At 37.0% G+C, this 22,676-nt stretch overlaps 1 protein-coding gene across 1 annotated transcript in view; it reads right to left on the reverse strand.

The window, feature by feature from the left end:
* The window catches only part of LOC311205841 (cadherin-10), a gene marked incomplete at both ends in the record, with an annotated part of 63,512 nt that extends 41,113 nt beyond the window's left edge, over positions 1 to 22,399 (reverse strand). The window contains one exon of the mRNA XM_084280349.1: positions 22,169 to 22,399. Coding sequence (XP_084136475.1) covers positions 22,169 to 22,399 — 231 coding nt within the window. The remainder of the gene's footprint in view (positions 1 to 22,168) is intronic.
* Positions 22,400 to 22,676: the final 277 nt, after the last annotated feature.

The following is a 22,676-nucleotide window of genomic DNA, read 5'->3' on the forward strand; positions in this document are numbered from 1 at the left end:
CCCCATAGAAGAGAGCCATGCTGGAGCAGTTTGTGAAGAACTGTAGCCCATTGGAAGGCCTCACATTGGAGAAGTTCGTGGAGGACTGTCTCCTGTGAGAGGAACCCCACACTGGAGCAGAGGAAGAGTGTGAAGAGTCTTCCCAATGAGGAGGAAGGAGCAACAGAGACATGTGATGAACTGACCACAACTCCATTCCTCATCCCTCTATGCTGTTACAGGGAGGAGGTGGAAAAATCATGAATAAAGTTGAGGCCGGGTAAAAAGAAGGGGTGGGAGGAGATGTTTTAAGATATGGTATTATTTCTCATTATTCTGTTTTCCTTGGTAATACATTAGGGATGTTTTAATATTGAGTCTGTTTTGCCTGTGCCGGTAACTGTTGCATGATCCCTCCCTGCCCTTATCTCAAGCCATAAACCCTTTGTTATAACTTCTCTTTCCTGCCCACCTGAGGAGGGGGAGTGTTAGAGCAGCTTTGGTCTATCTGGCCTTCAGCAAGATCAATCCACCACAGGTGCTCTCCTACTGTCTTCATAGCACCTATTTTTAAGTCAGTATCAGAGGAAGAATATTCAAGTATTAAGTTTTTGAAGGTGTCTTTCTTTGCCTTTTGTGCTGAAAGCAAACATAAACCAGTGGACTACTAGGATAATCTGAAATCAAACAGTAGACTTCTCTGACATGAAACATTTTCAAACACTGAATGTTTCCCACACAATTGCAGTATGTGGAACAGAAGGAGTTCATGTGGAATCTTGGATCAACGCCTTTGTGGTAGAAATTAAGAAAACCATTCTGAACTTTAATTTTCCATATAAAGGTTTTCCTATTTTCTTTCATTTCAGAAGTAAACCTTGAAAATCACTGTAAATATTTATCAAAGAATGACAGATTAAACTTTGCTTATATATGTGTATGTCTACTTTACAAAGTACATACTTGCTTACAACTTTGCTTAATTCTAAAATAAATAAAGAAATAGGAAGCTCCTCCAAACATGAAGAAGGAAAGCTGATGGTAAGAGAAATCTTTTGCAAATAAATCTCATACTTTCCCTTCTATTTCTCTTGCTGACTTCAAATTGAAGGTTTCAAGCCATTCTCACTCACATTTTGGGGAACGAATTTTTACTGTGAACTCTAATCCCTCATGTTCCTCCCTTAAGAGCCCATTAAAGTTGTGACCTTTCACTCTTCTAAGTAACATACATTTTAGGGGACTGGACAGTATCTGGCAGGCTGTGGCCCATTTTATAATGTAATTTAAGGTAACTAGTCCTCAAAAGCCTTTTAATTGTTTTATTCTTCGGGCCTTCATAGGATACCACCTGATATTCAAAACACTTTAGTCCTAACAGCTCACTGACGGTCCATGACCACTAGATACAGTATTTTCATGGCACAGTAATGAAGAACAGGTATAGGACAGTGCTCTTCCTTAGACTTGTGCACCAGAAGTAGAAAATAAAGAGCCATTTAAGAAAGAAAGGTTGGAATGGTAGGGGTAAATCTTTAAATGGGCACACGGCAATTTTCCCATATGCTTTCCAAAGACAGATCTAATATTATAAATTCTTACAAAACCTGGCAATCTTACACTGAGGCTGAAGTGCCTGTTCTTTAACTTAGAAATCACTTAGCAGAGTCTGGCAAAATCCATTGTAATAAATTATCTGTCTCCAGAACAGCATAACCCCATGCAAACCGTTCCCAGGAAAAGTGTTTAGCCAAATTTAACTCACAAATCATGCATGGAAATTGTTTTGGAGAGCAGTATTTAGCAAAAGCATGCCAGGAACTTGTAAAATAATTTAGCAACCCCAAAAACTGCATTCTAGTGATTGAAAATGTTTCCTGGCACTAGAAGCACAAACACTGCGAAGTGAACAGAACTAAATCAGAAAATGAAGAAACCCCGTACAGTAGAAACTATGAAGTTTTGAAAAACTATGCTTATATCCAATTCAGGATGTAAAGATCTTTTAACATACTTATTTGTCTAATCTGTGAGGTACTATCAATGCTGATGGTTTCCCATTCTTTCTCCTGTAACTACGCTTCTCTGTCAAATATGCTTACTAAGCCGATTTAGAAGTGAAAAATACTTCCACCATTCACAAAATCATTAACCTCTTACCTCCATCAAATTCAGACATTATAGCATTTTTGCCCACTTATGTTAGACAAAAGACTGGAAAGAGAGCTGAATATAAGATTTTGAGACATTCAAATAAAGGTTTTTATGGAACTGATAGTTGCATTTAAGAGTAGCATATTTGCTACCAACCATAATAACCTGCACAGTTTAGAACACTAATTTCACTTTTGACCGATACTTGATTTTTACTTATATTCATAACTTATATTCATAACTTATATTCTCATATGCTTATATTCATAACAGTCCAGAGTTATCATAGAAAAGCTTCAAATTCAGAATGACATGACATGAGGTCGTCTTGGGTGATCAGAAAATTCAAAGCTACAGATGGAATGAACGAGGCTTCCAGACGTAATTAAAGGAGTGAAAACATGTATTATGTATGCAAGAAAAGAGAATACCTCTCATGTCATTTTCTTAGCTCTTATTTCAATCCAGATGTTATTAGAGGAATCAAGATAGCTGAAGACTATGTGCTTGACAGCCCTGAACACTGAATCCTACCCAGCACTGAAACACAAGTGGTGTGTCAATCAGCACTACAAAGTTTCATCATTTTTTTTATTCTAGCATTAAAAAAAAGAAGTTCTATGAAATATTTCTCTGCTACTTTTAGGAAAAAGTTTTCCCTATAGTTATTTTGGCTAATGGGCATCTGTGATTCATGTCAGCCAAGCTGAGAAATGGAGACATCTGTTTCACTTAGCAATTTTATTGCACAAAATGATCAGCTGTGAAGAAGTGGTTTTGTTTTCATATCTGTCATCGATATTTTGCAAACTCTTGTTTCAGTGAATTTCTTGCTGTTCCTTCACAGAAAATACTTCCCTTTTCAGCTGTCAGTGGTATATGTACTTTATATAAATTTTTTCTCACAGTACAGAAAATCAGAATGTCTGTTGGTTTTATTTTTATAGCCCTGTTTCATCATACAGTAATTGCAATTACTGCGAAATACAGTTTTACATATTTGTCCATCTACCTAAAACGGTTGAACAAACTTTTAAATTGAGAAGGATTTCATATAAATTAAAAAGGAAGTTACTGCTAAATGGAAAATAATTAATATTTAAAGAGGATAACAAATGCAGTGTAATGTGAATACTGAAAAAAGAAAACGAGTTACCAATTCAAGACAGAGAGAAAAGCAGTTTTAAAAGATTTTTTTCTTCACTTAAAATAAAACCAGAGTTATTAATCTCTATTACCTTGTTCTTCAAGGTAAATGCAGATGTAAATAAAATGAGTTAATGAAAAGATGCCACAATTAAACTGAGCTTAGTATCTTTTTAGATCTGCAAAAGATCTTTGGAAAACATCTTTCGGAACATTTTTAGGTTAACAACATAATACTTCTAATTTAAAATTGACTTGAAAATTTCAGTGTGAGAATTCTATGTTAATTGACTTCCAATGATTCAAATCAAATCTACTAATTACAGGAGTGGGGGGTTTCTCCTCACCTCCTTCAAGAATCCCACCCAACTTTGAAATATCTTAATTGAATATAAAGGTTGTGGAAGTTTTTTTTTCTAATAGCATACAAGGCATTAATCCTATTTTCACACACAAAAAAAAAAAACAAAACAGCAGATGCTACTGTGGAAAACATACAGTATATTAGGTTAGACAGACCTATTTTATCATACAAACTACATCTGGAATTTTAATTTTTTTTTTTTATGACAATGCCAGAAAAAGACTTTAAGGTTTGTTACACCTATTTCTATTTGAATTTCACATTCAGAAGTCCCTCTATCAATCTTCAGTGACTGGTATTCAGATACCCAGAAACCAGACTACAACTTCATTAACAAACCAGTTTTTAGTTTGAATTCTCACTTTTCTTAGGAAAACTATAACCTATTAGCTCTTTTCTAAGTAATCATATTAGCAATGTGATGCCAAAATGCACCTGTGGAAGTATTCACAATTTCACTTTAAGTTTCAACAGCATGTATTATAATAATAGTACCTTCACTGGATACTTTGTAGAATAATGATAGTGTCTCTCAACATAATTACAACAGTGGGCAGATTTGGTCTGAAATAAGCAGAGAATAACTCCTATAGAATACCCACATTGGAGATACTTATTTTAAGCATCACAAACTGAACTATTAAATGATGGAGTTTTCAGATTAGCTCATGTCCTGTGCAGTATTCTTTCAGGTGCCAGATTTAACTGTCATGGCTTTGAGCCAGATTTTACTTATCAAAGAAATTCACTTATTTCACTTTATCCTTAAGGTAACATTTAAAGCAACTCTCTTCAGCGATGCAAGAATTTGCACTAAGTTTTAATGAGACGTGTCACACATTTAATTTTCTCACCCAGTTATATTGTCAGTTTGCCAGTCCTGTGCTATTGTGTGTTGTTTAAAAGAGGAGACAGGTGGAAAGGAAAAAAGTCACATTTCAAAATGAGAATTTTGTTAGGCTGGGAAAGATAAAGCAAGAGCAAAAACTGCAAGTAATGCAAAATGAAGAGAGCTTTGAGATTTTTTTGCTCAGAAGAATCAACAATCAGAAATTGAAAATGCCAGTCTGCAGTGCATTTTCAGATTATATTACTTTAATTTAACTTCATTTATCCAAAGGAAAGATAAGAATCATTGTTACTGTTTCTATTAAGAAAGATTACTGTATTTCCTTGTTGTTCAAGATTTTTTTTTGTTTGGACCAAAGTTTTAAAATGGTAAGACATAAATTAAAATCGGTATTACTTTTACACATCCCTGGTGAAGAAATCTCTATCACAGGATTAGAAATCTTTTTTCCCAGCTCCCTACAGTCATCACGACCAAGTGGTATCACCTGCAAGATTCTCAATTTCCACAAAGTAATCATAGAGTAAAAACATTTTTTCATCAATAGACTTGTGTCTTTTCCCCGTTATTGTATCTTATTCACAATCTGAAGAAGGTAGATGGGCCTGTCACTGACAAAATCTTCCAGTATTTCAGCTGAGAAAAGCAGTTTGTTTTTTTATGACACGTCATAGAAGCAGCAGACAGATGCACTTGGTCAGCATGCCAACAACCAATCTCCTCAAGCCAAGGTCTTTAGCTGATGTTCAAAGAGCTAGAACAAGAAAGTTTCAGCTTCATTAGACTGTTGCAGCTTCCACTCCAGAAGACAGACAAGCATTGAGCTAACACGACCTAGAGACTAATTGAATTTCATACACCAAAGAGCTCTTGCGTGAGTCAATATGCATGCTCTACTCCAACTTTAATGTAATAAATACAATCCCTTTGTCAGGTGAAAACAGAAAGTAGAGAACTGTCACTGAAATTAAAGTGCCATTACTTTCTTGCAGCTTGGCCTAATACCTCTTGTAGATGACAGGATGTGAATAGACAGAAGGCAATTCCTATGTTAAAGGCAAAAAATCCTGACCTATATCAGCTGTTCAAGTTCCCATTCATTAAAAGAAGTGGAGTAAATGAACTAACATTATTTGGTTCTACTCCTACTTGATGTGGCACAAGTCTGTATTCCTACCTCAATAAGCAGTCTCTGTTCACCAACCTACGGTCTCAGGATGGAAATATGTCTCATATAAGATTTTGCTCTGAGTTTGTTGTTTTTATTTTTAAATTGCACGTTATATGTTGTTTGGCTGATTTTGAACTAAAATAAAAATCTTAACTAGCTATCGTATAAAGGATTAGGTAGTTTTCAGATCAATCTCTCTATTCCAGCAAGGAATGGCCCACAAAGTCTAATATGCTCAAACACCATAGATCTTTAATTTACTGAATTCCAAACAGCTTTGACATATTTGAAAGCTTTTGGGTTTCCTTTTTTTCAAAAAAAAAAACAACCCCAACCCAAAAAGTCACAAAACTCACGTTCTCTGAATTAATGACAACAAAGAGGTAATTAAGAATCAAATTTAGGTAATTCTTTTTTTGTTAACAAGAATTTTTTTTATTATCTATTATGTATGTTTTCCTTAAAGTATCTTATTTGTTAAAAAAATGGCCATTAAAACAGCATTAGATTTTATGTATCCTAATGTACAATTTGCACCATACATAAATAGCATGGCATTTTTTTAACAAGTGCAGAACACGATTAAAAACAGTGATGCTTATTTCATTTTGTCTACTGCTGGAAGCCATTTAAAAACATGTTAAACAAGGCTGCCTTTGTTTCCATATGAAATAACTGAAACATGTAAATTGGTAATAGTTGTGAAGATTTTCTACCTTTATTACATGTACATTTTCTTGTCATGAATACTCTGAATTATATGTACCTTTGGAAGAGGTATCTTCGGGGCAACAACAAATATACCACAGAGAACTCAATAGTAACATCTCTCAACCCAGGGAGAGAAAAATGTCAGATAAGATGGAGGGCATATATCATAATTAAGGAATAAAAATATTAAGAGGCAATTTTAATAATCTCTGAAACAGTGATATGCATAATAACATACATGTTAAATTTAATTGCAAGGAAGAGAAGAGAAAGAGAGAGTAGACATATTTTTCATACGTCTCAGGAAACTGCTGATGAATCTGAACAGATGCTATAACTAATGTTGTAAGATTTGAAATGATAAGGGACAAAGATGTCTTGGATGAATCCTGGCTTCATTTTATCTCACAGTGAGACCAGTGGGGCTATTCATGTAAAAAATGCACAGTCCAGGAGATATGTATTGTTGCCTTATAACCCTACAGGGGTAGTCAAAGTATTAAAGGTCAGTCCATGAGAAGAGACAGGTGAAACATGTATAAACCCTTAAATGCAACTCATATTTTCATTTGTCCTTAAGATTTGTTTCTCCTTTTAGTAAAATACAGAATCCATTATTCTAGTGAATAGTATTGTCAAGAAAAATCCTATCTATATACTATTACCAAATAAATATGTTGTAGTTTAGCTCTGATATACAATTATATTACAGAAGGATTGATGGGACCTCTGCAGGTCATCTCTTCAACTCCCCTGATCAAGCAAGGCCATCTAGAACCAGTTGCCCAGGGTCATATCTAGACAGCTTTTGAATATCTTCAAGGATGTAGACTCTCCACACAACCTGTGTCAGTGCTCAGTCACTCTCACAGGATTTAAGTGTTTCCTGACAGAGGGATCTTCCCTCCTGTATTTTAGTTTGTGCTCACTGATTCCAGTCCTGTCACTGGGTACCACGGAAAACAACCTGGCTCTGTCCTCTTTGCATCCTCCCAAGCTGTTTCTTTCATAAGATCTTCCCTCCCTAAGCCATCTATCCTACAGGGTAAAGAGTTCCAGCTCTCTCAGCCTTTCCTTACATGCGACGTGCTCCAGTCCCTGAAGAGTCCTTACAGACTTTCACCAACTCTCTCCATTATGTCCATGTCCTCTTGTACTGGGGTGCCCAGAAATGGCCCACACACTCCAGGTATGGCCCCACTGGTGTTGAGTAGAGGGGAAGGGTTCCCTCCCTTGAGCTGCCAGCAAATTCATTGCCTAATGCAGCTCAGGATACCATTAGCTGCCTTTACCCAAGGGCACCTTGCTGGCTCACGTTCAACATGGTGTTCTTTCATATAAACAGGAATTCCCTTTCCTTGTCATCTCTTCTTGGCCTTCCTAAAGAGTATGTATCTCTCCATTGCAACATACCAATCATGGGAGCAGTCCCAACACATCTCAAAAAGAGACTGCAGCTCAACTACTGCATTCAGATCTCTAACTTGTATTTATTCCCCATAAACTTGTATTTATTCCCCATACTGCATGCTTTAGTATCCAACCACTTAAGAGGGAAATCCCAGTGTGTTGAGTTCCGAAGAGGTTTTGGGGGATTTTTCTACAATGTTGTCTTGTAGACACCTTGTGGGCACCTCAGTTACTTAGGGAATTACAATTACATGGGGAATCTTAATGGAATTTAATCATGTTTGTACTAAGACTGGGCAAGTATTATTAAAAATTAAGTAAAAACCTCTCCTACCAAAACAGTATATTTTATTCCTCTATCAATCTGTGAGATACCAAAATCACCAGATTTGGATATAAATCACGGCACAAGTCATACAGGGCATTACTCATTATGTGTGCATACATACAAGATATCATCATCAAGCCAGTGAACTGTATTCCTCAACTACTTTTACTGGAGACAGAATGCCTATCCTGATCTTCACTGTTATAAATTAGGAACTGTACTCCATAATAATTACATTCCCTTGCAATGTTAATTTCTGTTTTCAGTATTCTGTGTACTACCTCACTGATGAAAAACTATTTCTAACTTACATGAACTCTGGTAATCAGCTGGCATGCCCAGTCATATTTCCATAAAGCTTCTATGAGATTTTCTGGCATTTGTAAATCATCAGAAACACTCTTTTAGTTTGTCTCCCTTTTCCTAATTTCCAATAAACTACACTGTATTGGTAATGCTGTTAGTGTTTGGGTTTTCTTTTTCCTTTATTTTTTTAATCTCCTTGGCTTTACATAAATTACTGCTGCATTATTTATACCAAAAACCTCTATTATTTTTGTTTTCTCTATAGAACCCCATGTACACCCTTTTCCAGAATTAAATCCAGTTTCATGAAACTTGAGTTCTTACCCTGTGTGCTATTAGCTCCTATTTTCTTTCTTTTGTCAGTAAAAAAAATAATTCTATACCAGAAAACTTCTTAATTCTCTGCTACGGTACACAGTCCTATATTGCACTTGAAATGGTATTCCTTGCTCCTTCAATGACTTTGTTTTCTATAGCACGTCATTATCCCTTCCTAGCAAATACATCAGTATTACTGAAATCTCTACCATTATTCTTAAATGATAAGCCTTGATTAATCCCATGCAGCTCTTTTCAGTGTCACACCACTCAGTAGTCCTCTAGCTATTACATTTATTTTACTTGGCTTTTACTGGAAAACATGCCATTCTCGACACATAAAGAATGGCCTGTGACATAATCTGACCTAACTAAAGAGATAATTAAGCAATCAGTTTCCTTATCTTCCAAAAGTATTATTTATATAGCAGACTCATTATCCTTTCTGAATCACCTAAGACATCCTGCTGATTGCTGAAGGTATTTCTAAATCTTCTGAGGAAACCTCTGTGGAGCTGGCATTCTCAGTAGTGTCTCCATGTAAAAAAGTGGCCATATAAAAGGAGTGGACAGTTTTATGAAATTTTCAAAGTTTAAAAAAAAAAAAAATCCTACCTCACAGATGTATTTATCTGATGTTTGGTTATATACATTTAGCCACTTCTGAAACTCATGTATTCTATTTGTCACATTAATTTTGCATTTCACAAGTACCTCCAATTCATTAAATGTTCTACTAAATTTTAGTAACATGGACCGGAACACAGCATTACCCTATTTATCTTTTTTGTTTACTTCCTCAAGATGGATTGTTTTGTGACAAAAGCTCTTGTTGAGGTAACATCTGGAATACTGTGTCCAGTTCTGGGCTCCCCAGTTCAAGAAAGACAGGGAACTACTAGAGAGAGTCTGGTGGATGGATATGAGGATGATTAGAGGACTGAAGCATCTCCTGGGGAAAGACTGAGGGAGCTGTGTCTGTTTACCTGGGAGAAGACTGAGAGGGGATCTCATAAATGGTTCTAATATCTAAAGGGCAGATATCAGGAGGATGGCGTCAGACTCTCTTTAGTGGTGCCCAAGAGGCAATAGGCGCAAACTGGAACACAGGAAGTTCCACCTGACTATGAGGGGAAAACCAGAGCACTGGCACAGGCTGCCCAGAGAGGCTGTGGAACCTCCTCTAGAGACATTCAAAACATGCCTGCATGCAATCCTATGCAACCTGCTCTAGGTGATCCTGCTTTAGCAGGGCGTTGGGCCATATGATCTCCAGAGGTCCCTTCCAACTCCTACTGCTCTGTGATTCTGTGACATTTCTTTAAATTCCTACTCTTTAAAACACAAAATGTACGTACGTACTTTTTCTCTCACACAATTGTGTTACTCATTTTTTTCACTGTCAACACATAAAATCAATATAATTTTTATAATCTGGTACTAAAGTAGAAAATTTATAACCATGATTTCTATGCAGTAGCAGTTGTTAGTTAATATATTCACCCCAAAATAGTATTCCTTAAATAATTCTACTTCTTTAAGATCTGATTTGTAGTGGAGGTAGCAATCATAAACATGGAGATTCAGTAATATTGATTTATGCAGTAGTTCTCATTGGAAGATGGAGTTCTTAAAGGAATAAATCTTTATTATTAGATCATGTCTCTGCATATCAAGCATAATTTATTCTACTAATCACTATATGGTAGCAGATAGACTTCTGTATTATATATAATTAAAAAAAATTAGGAAGAAAATACAGAATAGCATTTTGATACCGTAAATCAGTTTCTAAACTAAATGTGAAGAAAGAATGTGCTTCCTTACTCAACTGGTTTTGGATGAGGAGGAAACAAAGTGCTCTACTGTATCTTGTAGCCACTCTACAAAATACTCAGAATGGCACCCTTCCAATTTCTTCTATAAAGTAGGGATTTTTTTGGGGGAGGAGGGTTGGGTTTTTTTGTCACCATAGTTTCACCCTAAAAACTTTCAAATCAAGTCTAACCTCTCCTTCCAACCTTGTCTTAATAAATGTCATTTCCTTGAGGATTATTAAGAAAGGACAGATATTCTTTGGGCAATAAATATAAATCACAAGTCACTGAAATACTGGCAATTAAGGACATCACAGTTACCCTGAACTTTACATCAAGAGGAAGCTTAACACATTCATGTTTTCCCACCATGGCTTTGAGATACATATGTAGGTAAGTTGAAAAGAAAGGCAGGCTTGAAGGAATAAAATAGATGTTCAGAAGCAGAGAGAGCACTCACACTTTTTGTTTAAATAAAAATGACCCACAAATAAGTTAATTTGGTGCGGGTCTGCATTGCACATAAAATAATAATTCTAAATCCAGGTAGCATAACTGGACTGAAGACCACAGATGTAAGAAATAAAAGGCACAGAGTATCACTGTAAGCCAATATGAAGGAACAAGGCTGTTATGCAACTAGTAAAAGGGGAACAGAAGAGATGAACAGAATTGCAATTAAGCACTGAGATTTTCTTAAATTTTTACAGATTCTTAGAAGTGTTTAGAAAATGTTTTCCTCTGTAAATTTTGTGTGCTCAGCCATCTTGAACACTTCCAGGGATGGGGCATCCACCACCTCTCTGGGCAGCCTGTTCCAGCACCTCAGCAATCTCTGTAAAAAACTTCCCCCTAATATCTAATATAAACCTTCCTTCCTTTAGCTTCAAACCATTCTCCCTTGTCCTGCTGTTGTCTACCCTTTTAAAAAGTTGATTCCCCTCCTGCTTATAAGCTCCCTTCAGGTACTGGAAGGCTGCAATGAGGTCCCCCTGCAGCCTTCTCTTCTCCAGGCTGAACAAGCCCAGCTCCCTCAGCCTCTCTTTGTAGCACAGGTGCTCCAGCCCTCTAATCATCCTTGTGGCCCTCCTCTGAACCCTCTCCAACAGTTCCACATCCTTCTTGTATTGGGGGCCCCAGATCTGGTCTTAGTACTCCAGATGGGGTCTCATGAGGGCAGAGTAGAGAGGGACAATCACCTCCCTGACCCTGCTGGCCACCCCTCTTCTGATGGAGCCCAGGATACCATTGGCCTTGCGAGCTGCAAGAGCACACTGCTGGCTCAAGTTTCTCATCCACCATGACACCCAAGTCCTTCTCAGCAGGGCTACTCTCAAGGAGCTCTTCTCTCAGTCTGTATCTATGTCTGGGATTCTTTGGGCCTAAGCGCAACACCTTACTCTTTGCATTGCTGAATCTCATTAAGTTCACCCGGGCCCACCCTTCCAGCCTGTCAAGATTCCTCTGGAATCCCCTGCCTGTGGCAGGGGGGGTTGGAGCTCTATGATCCTTGGGGTCCCTTCCAACCCAGACCATTCTATGATTCTATAATGTGAATTTTACAGTGTAGGCAGTAATATTTGCAACTATATAGTTTTCAAAAATACAGCATCATGAATATCACAGAACATAATGGTCTGTCTTCCAGCTTATGTTTTGCACCAAGTCTACTTGGACATGCATTTTAGCATATCAAGCCATTTAATTATTTATTATCGCCTTTCTAAGCTGTTACATCTTCAGTCATATAAGGTAGCCTGCATCTGTGCTTCATGTAACTAACTGAATGGTCTGTGAACTGGATCTTTGACACCAAAAGAAGAAAGCTTCTCTACCCAGTCTTGAAGAGAGTATGAACTCATATATGTTTGAATATTTAAAATTATTACAGATCAAAATCTTGTCAAATTAGAGAATTTTTTTTTTTCCCTCTCGGTGGTCCAGTCCTTTAGCGCTCTCAAGTAAATAGCTGTTAAAAGACTTGGGAAACAAAGAATTTAGTTTGAGGAAGTAACACTGATGAATTGGACAATGATGTTTCCTTAGTCCTGCAAACAAACCTTACTCTGTTTGCCAGGGACCTCAGATGCCTTGGCTGTATAGCTACTTACTGCATGTTACTTACTGCTAATTACTGTTCTGTTACTTACAGGTTCTGCTAAAACAGAAGGCTTTGGAGAGTTTGAAAAAACTTGCCATTACAGTCTTTTTGGTTCAACTTATTTTTAACTCTCTTCAAATACAAATACACTCTTATAAGGAAAAGCTTCTAGCAGGAAGACATTTTCAAAGGGTAAACATAAACTTTTAACTTCTTAGTACTCTCTCCCTCATGGGTATTTTTTTGCACGTCACCAATTCTCCCTCAGTATTACCCTGGCTCTTCCTTGCTATCTGTGTATATAGGATATTTAAAAGGTCATCTGCATTTGATTTAAAAAAAAAAAAAAAAAAAAAAGAGAGAGAGAAATGAAGAAAAGCCCTTACAACATCAGCCTTTGAATTGCCGTTGAAACTACTGGCTATTTATACATTTCTCATTTCAAACAAGGAGTAGGTCAAACATTTCTAAAACTCCCTTTTCTATTACGTTTTCTAAATCCTTGAGTGAATGAATACACAATGATGAAGTGGACTCTACTTTTCCTGAACTATTGGTATGAATAGAAATCATTTCAGTTTTGTCAGTTCTTTCCTTTTTGAAGCATCTTTTTATGACAAGCAGATACAATTTTAAAATTGAAAGATAAATTGAACTGCAAGGAATTGGATAGTTCAGAGTAAACTACTGCAGTGTTTCTTATACTATTTTGAAGCATGATGCCATTTTAAGTGCAATGCATAATCATATATATCTCTGAGTTTGGAAACTACCCAATAGAGCTCTATCTTTTCTCCATGAAATGCATCTTACTGGTGTTTTTACACCTGTTGGAAGGATGCCCCTAATTTAGACTATCTTCCCTCAAAAATCTTCCCAACAACTGGTGGATGCTATTGCATGTTGTGCTTGCAGAAAGCAGAATTGTCTCTTTTAGAAATTACTTTCAAAATGGGAGATCACTACTATTGATATTATTAGATGAAGAAAAAAGTCAAATATTTTAAAGTAGTTTTCTCAGAAACCTACCTAATAGGACCTTACTAACCATTCAGTCTCATTAGACTTAACCTCTTCTCAAATTCAGACCAGAAGCAAGCCTTCATTCCATGAGTTGTTTCTATTGTAACTACTGCCACTATTGCTGCAGACATTTCTTGCACTTTGGAAAGAAAGTCTGTCTTAGCTTTGATGTAAAGTGTTCTCATCAAAACAATACACAAGCACACACAAAATCTCTCTGACATAGCACAGTTTGAGTTCTGATTCTAAACTATGGTCAGAGTACACTTGTTTTCATTCTTTTGTTAGCCAAACAGCACCCATATAGGCGCTGGCATGCTCTGAGCTCTTTCCCTTGTTTCCAACTCATATAGTAGCAAAAATATATGAGATGCTTCTCTTCAGTTCTGTAAAACCAGATCTTCTCTGGTAAGCTAGAGTTTGAATGGCACCACTGTCAGCCTGCATTTTCATCTTTTTAAGTTTATGGGTTTATGGTTTCATTTTGCTATCTTTTGATTTTATTTTTTTCCCCTCTCTTTCTCCCTCTCCTCTTTCCATACAATATGTGCTCTATCGCCTCCAAATCCTCACCTAACAATTTGAGCTAACTACATCTGATGAGGCCCCACTGGGCTTGTGAAACATGTTTCTTGGAGTGCTAGGTGGTCCTGGTTAGATGAACAGTCCTATTTACTATACCATTTTAGAGAGAAAGCACAATGCCAAAACAGTCTGCCTGTTCGGTCTTTAAGGACAGATTTTAAGCGGACATCTGGCATTTCATTAACAGAACAAATATTGACACTGAACTCCCTGAGAATGATATAATGACCTTGGAACATGCACCCTCAGCATTATTGGACACAGCCTGCACCCCTAAGAAAGTAAAAAGGGACAGTAATCCATTCCAGTTCAATTTCACTGTGAAGAGTTTCACTGTAAGTCTCTGTTCTTCCTCACCTTTTCCAAAATTTGCTCATCTAGGAAAAAGGGAATGCTCACTTAGGTCTTCCATTGACAGTGCCTGGTATGTCTACCCAAAATTAACATCAGATAATTTGGACACTGGGTATCATCACCTTAATCAGTTGGGCTGAATATGCCCTCAGCATGCCCAACCCAAATGACCCAAGCACTGTTGTTACTAGCACTTCTAAGAAACATATATATGGACATCTGTCCAGGGCTGTTAATTTTGTCCTGTGTCATCCAGCAAAACCCACTGTCTTGTAGGGATACATCCAGCACAGATAACAAATAATAAATTCTTTATGGGATTAAAATTTACTATTCTGCCAGGTCATTTCTTTTCCACCAGTACCTTGTGCTGCTGCTTAATGAAGCAAGAAGTCAGAGACTCTGACATGCTCTGAAATTTCCAAAGGAAGAGTTCTTTTGCAAACAGAATATATAAACCTGCTGCTCACTTCAGACTAAATGATGAACCTAACCAGTTTCAGTCATAAACTCTCTAATAAGATGGATCTTGAGACAATTTGAGAAGTAATTTTATCTCAGCAATCTCTGAATTTTAAATTCTGACAGAATTTTATCTCAGAAATAGTCAGTCAGCCACCAGAACAATCTTACAGGAAGCTTTTGCTTGTTTTCCAATGGAAAAATGATGGTTGTACCATATGTTTTGAGAAGCCATCATAGTTCCTGTGTTCTGGACTACAAGAAGAGGTAGAAAAGAACAAGTCCTTCTAAAAGAAAATAAATTGAAACTTATTTCACTCTGACTCTTGACCTATGCTAAAATATCTAGAAGCCCACACATGCACCCTCAAAAGCAAGCTTTCATATCCCTGACATAAACTGGTGTCTTAAATAACTCTCCTCACAGTCTGTGTTTTCTTTCTGAGAAAGAAATAATTTTCTAAATGTTTTAGTGCCTTGAGTGTCGATTGCACCACAATGCAGCACCTTCAGTTAGGTAAGATTTTTTAAGATTCACAGTTGTACAATTTGCTTTTTGAGTTTTTAGAGTCTTCCCCCCAAAAAAACCCAAACCAAACCAAAATAAAAACAAGACCAAGTGCAAACTTAAAGGACAAACTGTCCTCTTTCACCTAGGCAGCTTGAGTCCTAGACACAGCAGATCACAATTCATTTTTTCAGTTTGCATTGTATCTTTCCTCCCTTTCCATTATTCTTTATTGATCCCTGTCACAAGAATCTGCTCTAGCTGAAATTTCAATCTCTACAGAACTTCAGGGCCACACAGCTAACTTTCCTTCCCTGAAAGGGAAAGCATTTTATGCTCAATCAGATCTTTGCAGCAAATACTAAGCCTGCATATGAGCACTTGCAATTCAAAATCCTACTCTCTAGTCTTTCATGAGACAAGAGATCATTACAAAACAAAGAAATATGGTAGAAACACTCTTCAGGAATCAAAACACAGAAGTTTTTAAAATGATTCCTTAAGTCTTCATCTTACCACTAAAACAGCAACACTTCACAGGGACTGGGGTTTTTTTTTGTGTGTGTGTGTGTGTGTGTCCCACTTGATGGCAAACCCTTTGAAAACAAGACAACACACTCTTTTGTATTACCCTGTCCAAAGCCAGTATTTATGGTATCTGTTGCATCTGAAGGAAAAGTCCATTCAAAATTCTTGCCCATATGGGATTCTGGCTTTCACTTTTCTCAGGTAATTATTTTGTTTAATCGTTTCCTTAAATCTGACAATGTCAATTCTATGCAAGTCTGACCTTACCTAATCTTTATCCTTTTATGTTGAGAGAATGTGGACTTTAAGGAGAATGTGTATTTTCCCTTCTGATATTGAAACATTCTATTTAAAATAATTGTGCTTGTATTATGGGCTGTATGAAACAATATTAAGCAATACTAAACAATATGAAGGAATGCTAGCAACACTGTCATGGTTTAGCCCCAGTGGCAGTTTACCACCAAATGGCTGCTTGCTCCTCTCCCCACATCCTGGCAAGATGGGGAGGATAATGGGAAGACAAAGACAAACCTCTTGGGTTGGGGTAAGTACAGTTTACATGGAGACCAAAAAGAGAGGGAAATAACAACAATGCTTAGAATATATGCAACAGGTGATATAAAATGCCATATAACAGATAACCATACAAAACAGCCACTCAGACTGTCCTGGAGCCACACTACCACTCCACCACTAGTCCCTTTTTATGCTGAGCATGGCATTTGGCTAGTTTGGGTTATCTGTCCTGATTGTGTCCCATCTGAGCTTGTTGTGAAAATTAACTCTATCCTAGCCAAAACCAAGACACTAACTTACATCTGTGTATATATTTCCTGTACAAATGTATTTTACTAGAGTACAAGAAACATCTGAGGCTTCCCTACTTTACATCTTTATGACTGGATGGTAAGCTGTCCTGGGGTCCATTCACACTTTTGTTAAGCCCTAGACTTTTGCTGAGGTGTTTAAAGCAATGTCACTTTTGGTTTAGCTGTCTTTCAGGATTTATGGAGGTAAGGATGTGGGCCTTCCTTCAAGTGCCAGTTCTGTGGTGCACCATCCATTTTTTTGCTAGAGGAAAAAGGTAGGCTATGAACCAGTAGCTGTTGTTCTCGAAACTATGTCATATATGCACAGGTGGCTAATACTCCAAGTCCTTTCCTGATAGTCAGTCCTGTCTTGGGATTCTCAAACGGAGAGAAACTACGTGCGGTTAACATTTTCTGCTCTTTACACCACTGAAGATAATGGGTACACTTAGAAGCATGCACTTATGAATACTGCCAGGATAATATGAATTCAAAATTATATAAAAATTCATGTGCAAGTCTATAATAAATTATCGTTTGAGATACTAAAAACCACTGCAGTATGGCTAAGAACTTCAGTCTCTCAAAGTACTGAAAAATTCATGTCAGTTGATCCTTTATGCAATAAAACTACCGTGATGAAAATTGGTGAAAAAAGTCACCGTCTATCTCAGAAAGCAAAGTGGGAAAAATATCGGCAATAATGAAACAAATGCAAGACCTAATGAAATGATAAGGAAAGAAAATTTAATTTGAGGAACTTATTTGTAAATTTATTTTTGAATGACTATGTATTAAGACACTGTTGGTACATAGTAGTGCTTCCTTTAGGTGATTAAAATATAAGAGTATAATTTTTAGATTCAAAAGAAAAACACTTTTTCTGGATATATTCAAATTGACGGTTTTTTTTTAGAACAAATTTGAAAATGCATAGTACTTTGTAATCACACAATTTTATCTGAAAAATAATATATTTTCCTTAAAACTATATACTATAAAAAAGAAATAAAAATTATGAATCAGCTTTCATTATGTTAGGAAGGAACAACAGAGCCTTCATAAACTTCCTGAACAAATAAACGCCCTAAAGGAAATATTATCCATAACTGCCAAATATGGATAAAATGAGTTTTCTTATATGATGTTTAGGCTTATTTTGGAACATCCCTGAATTGTTTCTCTGAAATTGGGAAAAGTACCTTTTATCAGAATTAGCATCTTCTATTATATTTTGGCAAAGATAGCTCAAAGATAAATTGTGTAATACATATACAGGTCTGGTTTCCCGCACTGCTCTTTTTTATAGCTTCAAACTTTACTAGAAACTACCACTGTAATTTGTATTTGAGCTTCTGCATGTACAAAATTCGCTTACATTGTGTTTTTTTTCCTACCCTCAGGATGCTGTGTGTTACATGGAGGAAAGGATGACCATCCTCCTTTTCTGTAATAGTAATAAATACGGATGTGAAGCAACCAGTGAATGTCCATAATCACTCAGTATGTACTTTGCCACCATTTCACAAGCATCGTTGACTTAGAAAAGGAACTCTTCAGCTGTTACTGGATTACGTGTCCCATTCATTCATTGAACCTCATTTCCATCATTATTCTAGTAGAACGTTCTCAAGCTGACTTGAACAGTGAATAAATGAATGCATAAATTGCATTGTGAATTGGAGACACTGGTTTCAAGAATAATGTGATATTGAACAGTTTTCAAGCTCCCTTGGCAGATATATAGATGCAGGATAATAAACAAGAAAAAATATATCAATCATGAGCTCATACAGTAAGCAGATGTAAATCACAAATCCAGATGAATCTGGTAGCCTCAGTTTTGGAATTTCTGCTAATCCTTTCACTGTCATGTTTGCAGTCTATTATTGTCAGTTTTAAAAATCACACTTAGTACTCATTTATGACTGAAACCTCTCCATGACAAGCATTGTCTCCTAGTCATTGACCACAAATAACTGCATATAACTTGCACTCTTACTATGTCACACAATTTCCAAAGACTGTCTCAAAATACGTTGCAGAGAAATTATCAGGAAAGTGAAATTTCATATCACTCACCAATCCAAATAATTTTGGCTTTGGATAAAAATCAGATAAAAGGAAATATCCAGAAACCTTTTAACTATATAACCAAGTGGCCTTTGGAAAGGAGAATGCAACACCAGGAAAAGAGATCGCTATTTTTCCTCTAATAATTTGAGAATTTCGACTGTCAGGCTGTTAATAAATGAATTAGCATAACAATCAATTTTTAGCTCCACATATAATCTCTTTTCTTTTGCTTCCTTTGTGTAAAACTCTCCCCATGCAAATACAATGCTATGGTATTCTTCATTTTGCATGTATTTTCTACACTTTTCCCAAACTTCTAAGAAAATCATTATAGGGTGGCTTCAAGTACTCAGGGTAATTTTAAATTTGCTTGCTCAAATTAGCAACTTTGCTCTAAACAGAGCAAAAAAAAAAAAACAAAGGTGGAAATACGGTCTTAACTGCTCCTCGAGGTTTTTCTCAGTTCTACAGTCCTTATTTGCAGTTTTACCTGTCTTTACTTACCACTTTTCATTTGCAAACACTTATTTTTCCTCAGCCAAAGTAGGTACGTGTTTATCAACATCTCTCCCGTTTTTCTAATGCAAATGAGTAAACGTGTGTCAGAGACTGAAAGGCTCAATGAGTGCTGATGTCTCAAACATCGCGGCAGAGAAGAGTTAGGTAATGACAATAAAACACAAAGGAAAAGCTGGTTAGCGGGGAATTGCAGAGGGCTGTTGGGAGGATGCAGTTCTGTATTCTTAACACCACGTAAGGGGAGAGGTCGTGCAGAGTTCATTTGAGAAAGGGGCTCACGACCACCTGAAAGACCCCTCGAGACCACCCACCCTAAACGGCACCTTTACAGAAGACTAAGAACATTCTGGAACAAGAACCACATAAACCCTCAAGCGGCATGACTGGCACGATCTAGAGGTATTTTGCTTACCATGAGGTGGGGACTAGACCGTAACAGAGACAAACCCAAGGAGCCATGCATGTGCCCATCTGCCCATCGCTATAGGATCCAAGGATCTATCTCTCTTTCCTTTACCTATTTAATCTCTTTTCATCCAATAGATGTTTCAGTAAGAGGCCACACCACCCACTATTACACTTTCCTAGTTCTAGTTGTTTCTACCATAAATAAAATGTTTAGCCAATCGTTTGGTCTTGTTTCACCTTAATTTATCTTGAAGGTACCTACAGCTAAATAGTTAGAAATTCAGGGTGCCTTGCAAAGCTATTTATTTCTCAGGGCTTCTGGGAGCAACATGCTTCCAAATATAATAGCATAGTGTTTCGATACAGTGACACTTCTTATTTTGTGGGCAAGGACAATTTTCATAAGCTATCAGTCTGACCTGGACTGAGAAACTGACATAGATACTTTGGAACACTTGGTAGGCATGACTTTACACTTGATAAATGAATGAAATAAATATAAGGATTATTTAGAGCTGTCTCAATGTCCTTTGGAAACGGGTGTATCATTCAAATGCTAGTGCTAAAATTACAGGCTCAAAGCAACAAATAACAAGTGGAAACAAAAAGACAATTTACTCATTCATAAGTTTAAAATCTTTACTTAGTATTACATTTTTAAAGTTTTAATAAGCAGTTCCTTTTTCACAACCTCCTTCCCAACATCCATATGCCTTTATGTAAATATTTTATAATAAATGTATCCTGTGCTCCACTGTGGGAACCAACTAGCTGGAAAGCAGGTTTGCAGAGCAGGACCTTGGGGTCCTCATGGACAGCAAACTGACAATGAGCCAGCAATAGGCCCTTGCAACCAAGAAGGTCCACAGCACCATGGGCTCCATTAGGAAAAGCATCACCAGGACACTGAGAGATATGATCCGTTGTCTCTGCCCTGGTGAGGCACATCTGGAGTGCTGTGTCCAGTTCTGGGCTCCCAAGTAGAAGACAGATAATGACCTACTGGAGAGTCCAGCAAAAGGTCACTAAGATGATTAAGGAACTGGAGCATTTTTCTTGTGAGGAGAAGCTGAGAGTGCTGAGACTGTTGAGCCTAAAAAAGAGAAGGCTCAGCAGGGACCTTATTTATGTATACAAATACCTGATGGGAAGGAGTGAGGGAGACAGACCCAGTCGCTATTAGAGATACCCAGTGGCATGGTATTAGTCAATGGGAAGGAAATTCCTGTTCAGTGCAGGATCAAACTTTTGACAGAGTGGTCAAATTCTTCGAACAGGTTCCCCAGAGAGACTGTGGAATCTCCACTTTTGGATATTTAAAATCTGACTGGACATAGTACCGAGCAAGCTCTAGCTAGCTTTGCTTTGAGCAGGGAGTTTAAGCTATAAAAATTCCAGAGGTGCCTTACAACCTCAGCTACTCTGTAATTTTCATCAAGTCAGTACTTTGCTGCAGTATTTTACAAGTTCAAAACCATGTAAACAATGAAAATCTGGATTATCGAAAATGAAATTTCTGTGTTTATCACCAACCATTGGTGCTAACTGGTACCCATTATTGCTGACACTAATTTCCACTTTCAAACAAATTATCATTTAAAATGAATTCATTGTACCCATTTTAATATTATTGTGGCACTAAACATTATGTATTTTTCAAGAAATCACATAGTGAAATATAAGGGTCAACTAAAAATAATTTAAATGACACTTCCATCTAGTATGCTACACAGTCATATGTGCATTCTGCTGACTTCTACTGGAAGCCTAATTTCTATCACACAGTTGTTAATGAATTTTACTCACGGCAGTGTATAAAAATTCAAGGAGAGTTAAAGAGGAATAACATTTTTCTTCAAAATAGGTTAGATTTTTCAAACATAAGCACAGAAGAATGCATTATCTTGTATGAAACATGAAGTATTAAAAAAGGAGATAAAAAATTCATCATGAATTATAAAATATTATGTCTTGATACAGAAGATAACCTGAGTGGGCTGCTAGTAGGAACAGTGTGCTAAAACAAACAAATTTTTCAAAGATGTGTTCATTTGTTTAGTTCTATTATTTCTGAAAAATTTGAACAAGCAATATTAAATTAGTGATTCTAGCAGGACAAACTATATATATAGTCTGGAAATCTGCTTCTTCCGCAATAGTATAAAACACAGAAACTAGGGTTATGTAGGAAGTTAGGTAAACTTGACAATTACACAGAAATATTAATGAGAAACTTACCTTGCCTACATACTGATAATCAGATCCTGTGTATTCCTCTAAAAGAAAAAACTGGTTCCACATCCAGCCTCGCTTCTGGCGGTGAATTGCTTTTCCATCATTCCCTGATGCACGTCCCCCAAAGCTTTTGGGTCTGAGATCAGAAGTCCTTCTGAACAGCATTTCTGTGTGGCAGGGATGTGGCAGCCACATCCAGAGCAACAGAAGTAATAGGACTTGCTGTATTATCATAGTTCTCCACTGCTGATGCTCTTCAAGCTGGTCAGCGGTGGAGCCTGCAGTCTTCTATTTCTTGAATTGCTTTTGATGTCTCTAGTTGCTGATGCAGCCAAGCAGTTTCCGGCAACTCATCTCGGCCCTGGACATAGTAACCAGATCCTGAAAGAAACAGGAAAGAGAGAATCTAAGTTGAAATGTATTCACACTCTAATGGCCAACATCCCTGCTGTCTGCCTAACTGTACCCTGCAGACAGGAAAAGTTATGACAGAAAAGAAACCTGGTCAGGA

Source organism: Gallinula chloropus (assembly GCF_964237585.1).
Source record: "Gallinula chloropus genome assembly, chromosome: 2".
Lineage (NCBI taxonomy): Eukaryota > Metazoa > Chordata > Aves > Gruiformes > Rallidae > Gallinula > Gallinula chloropus.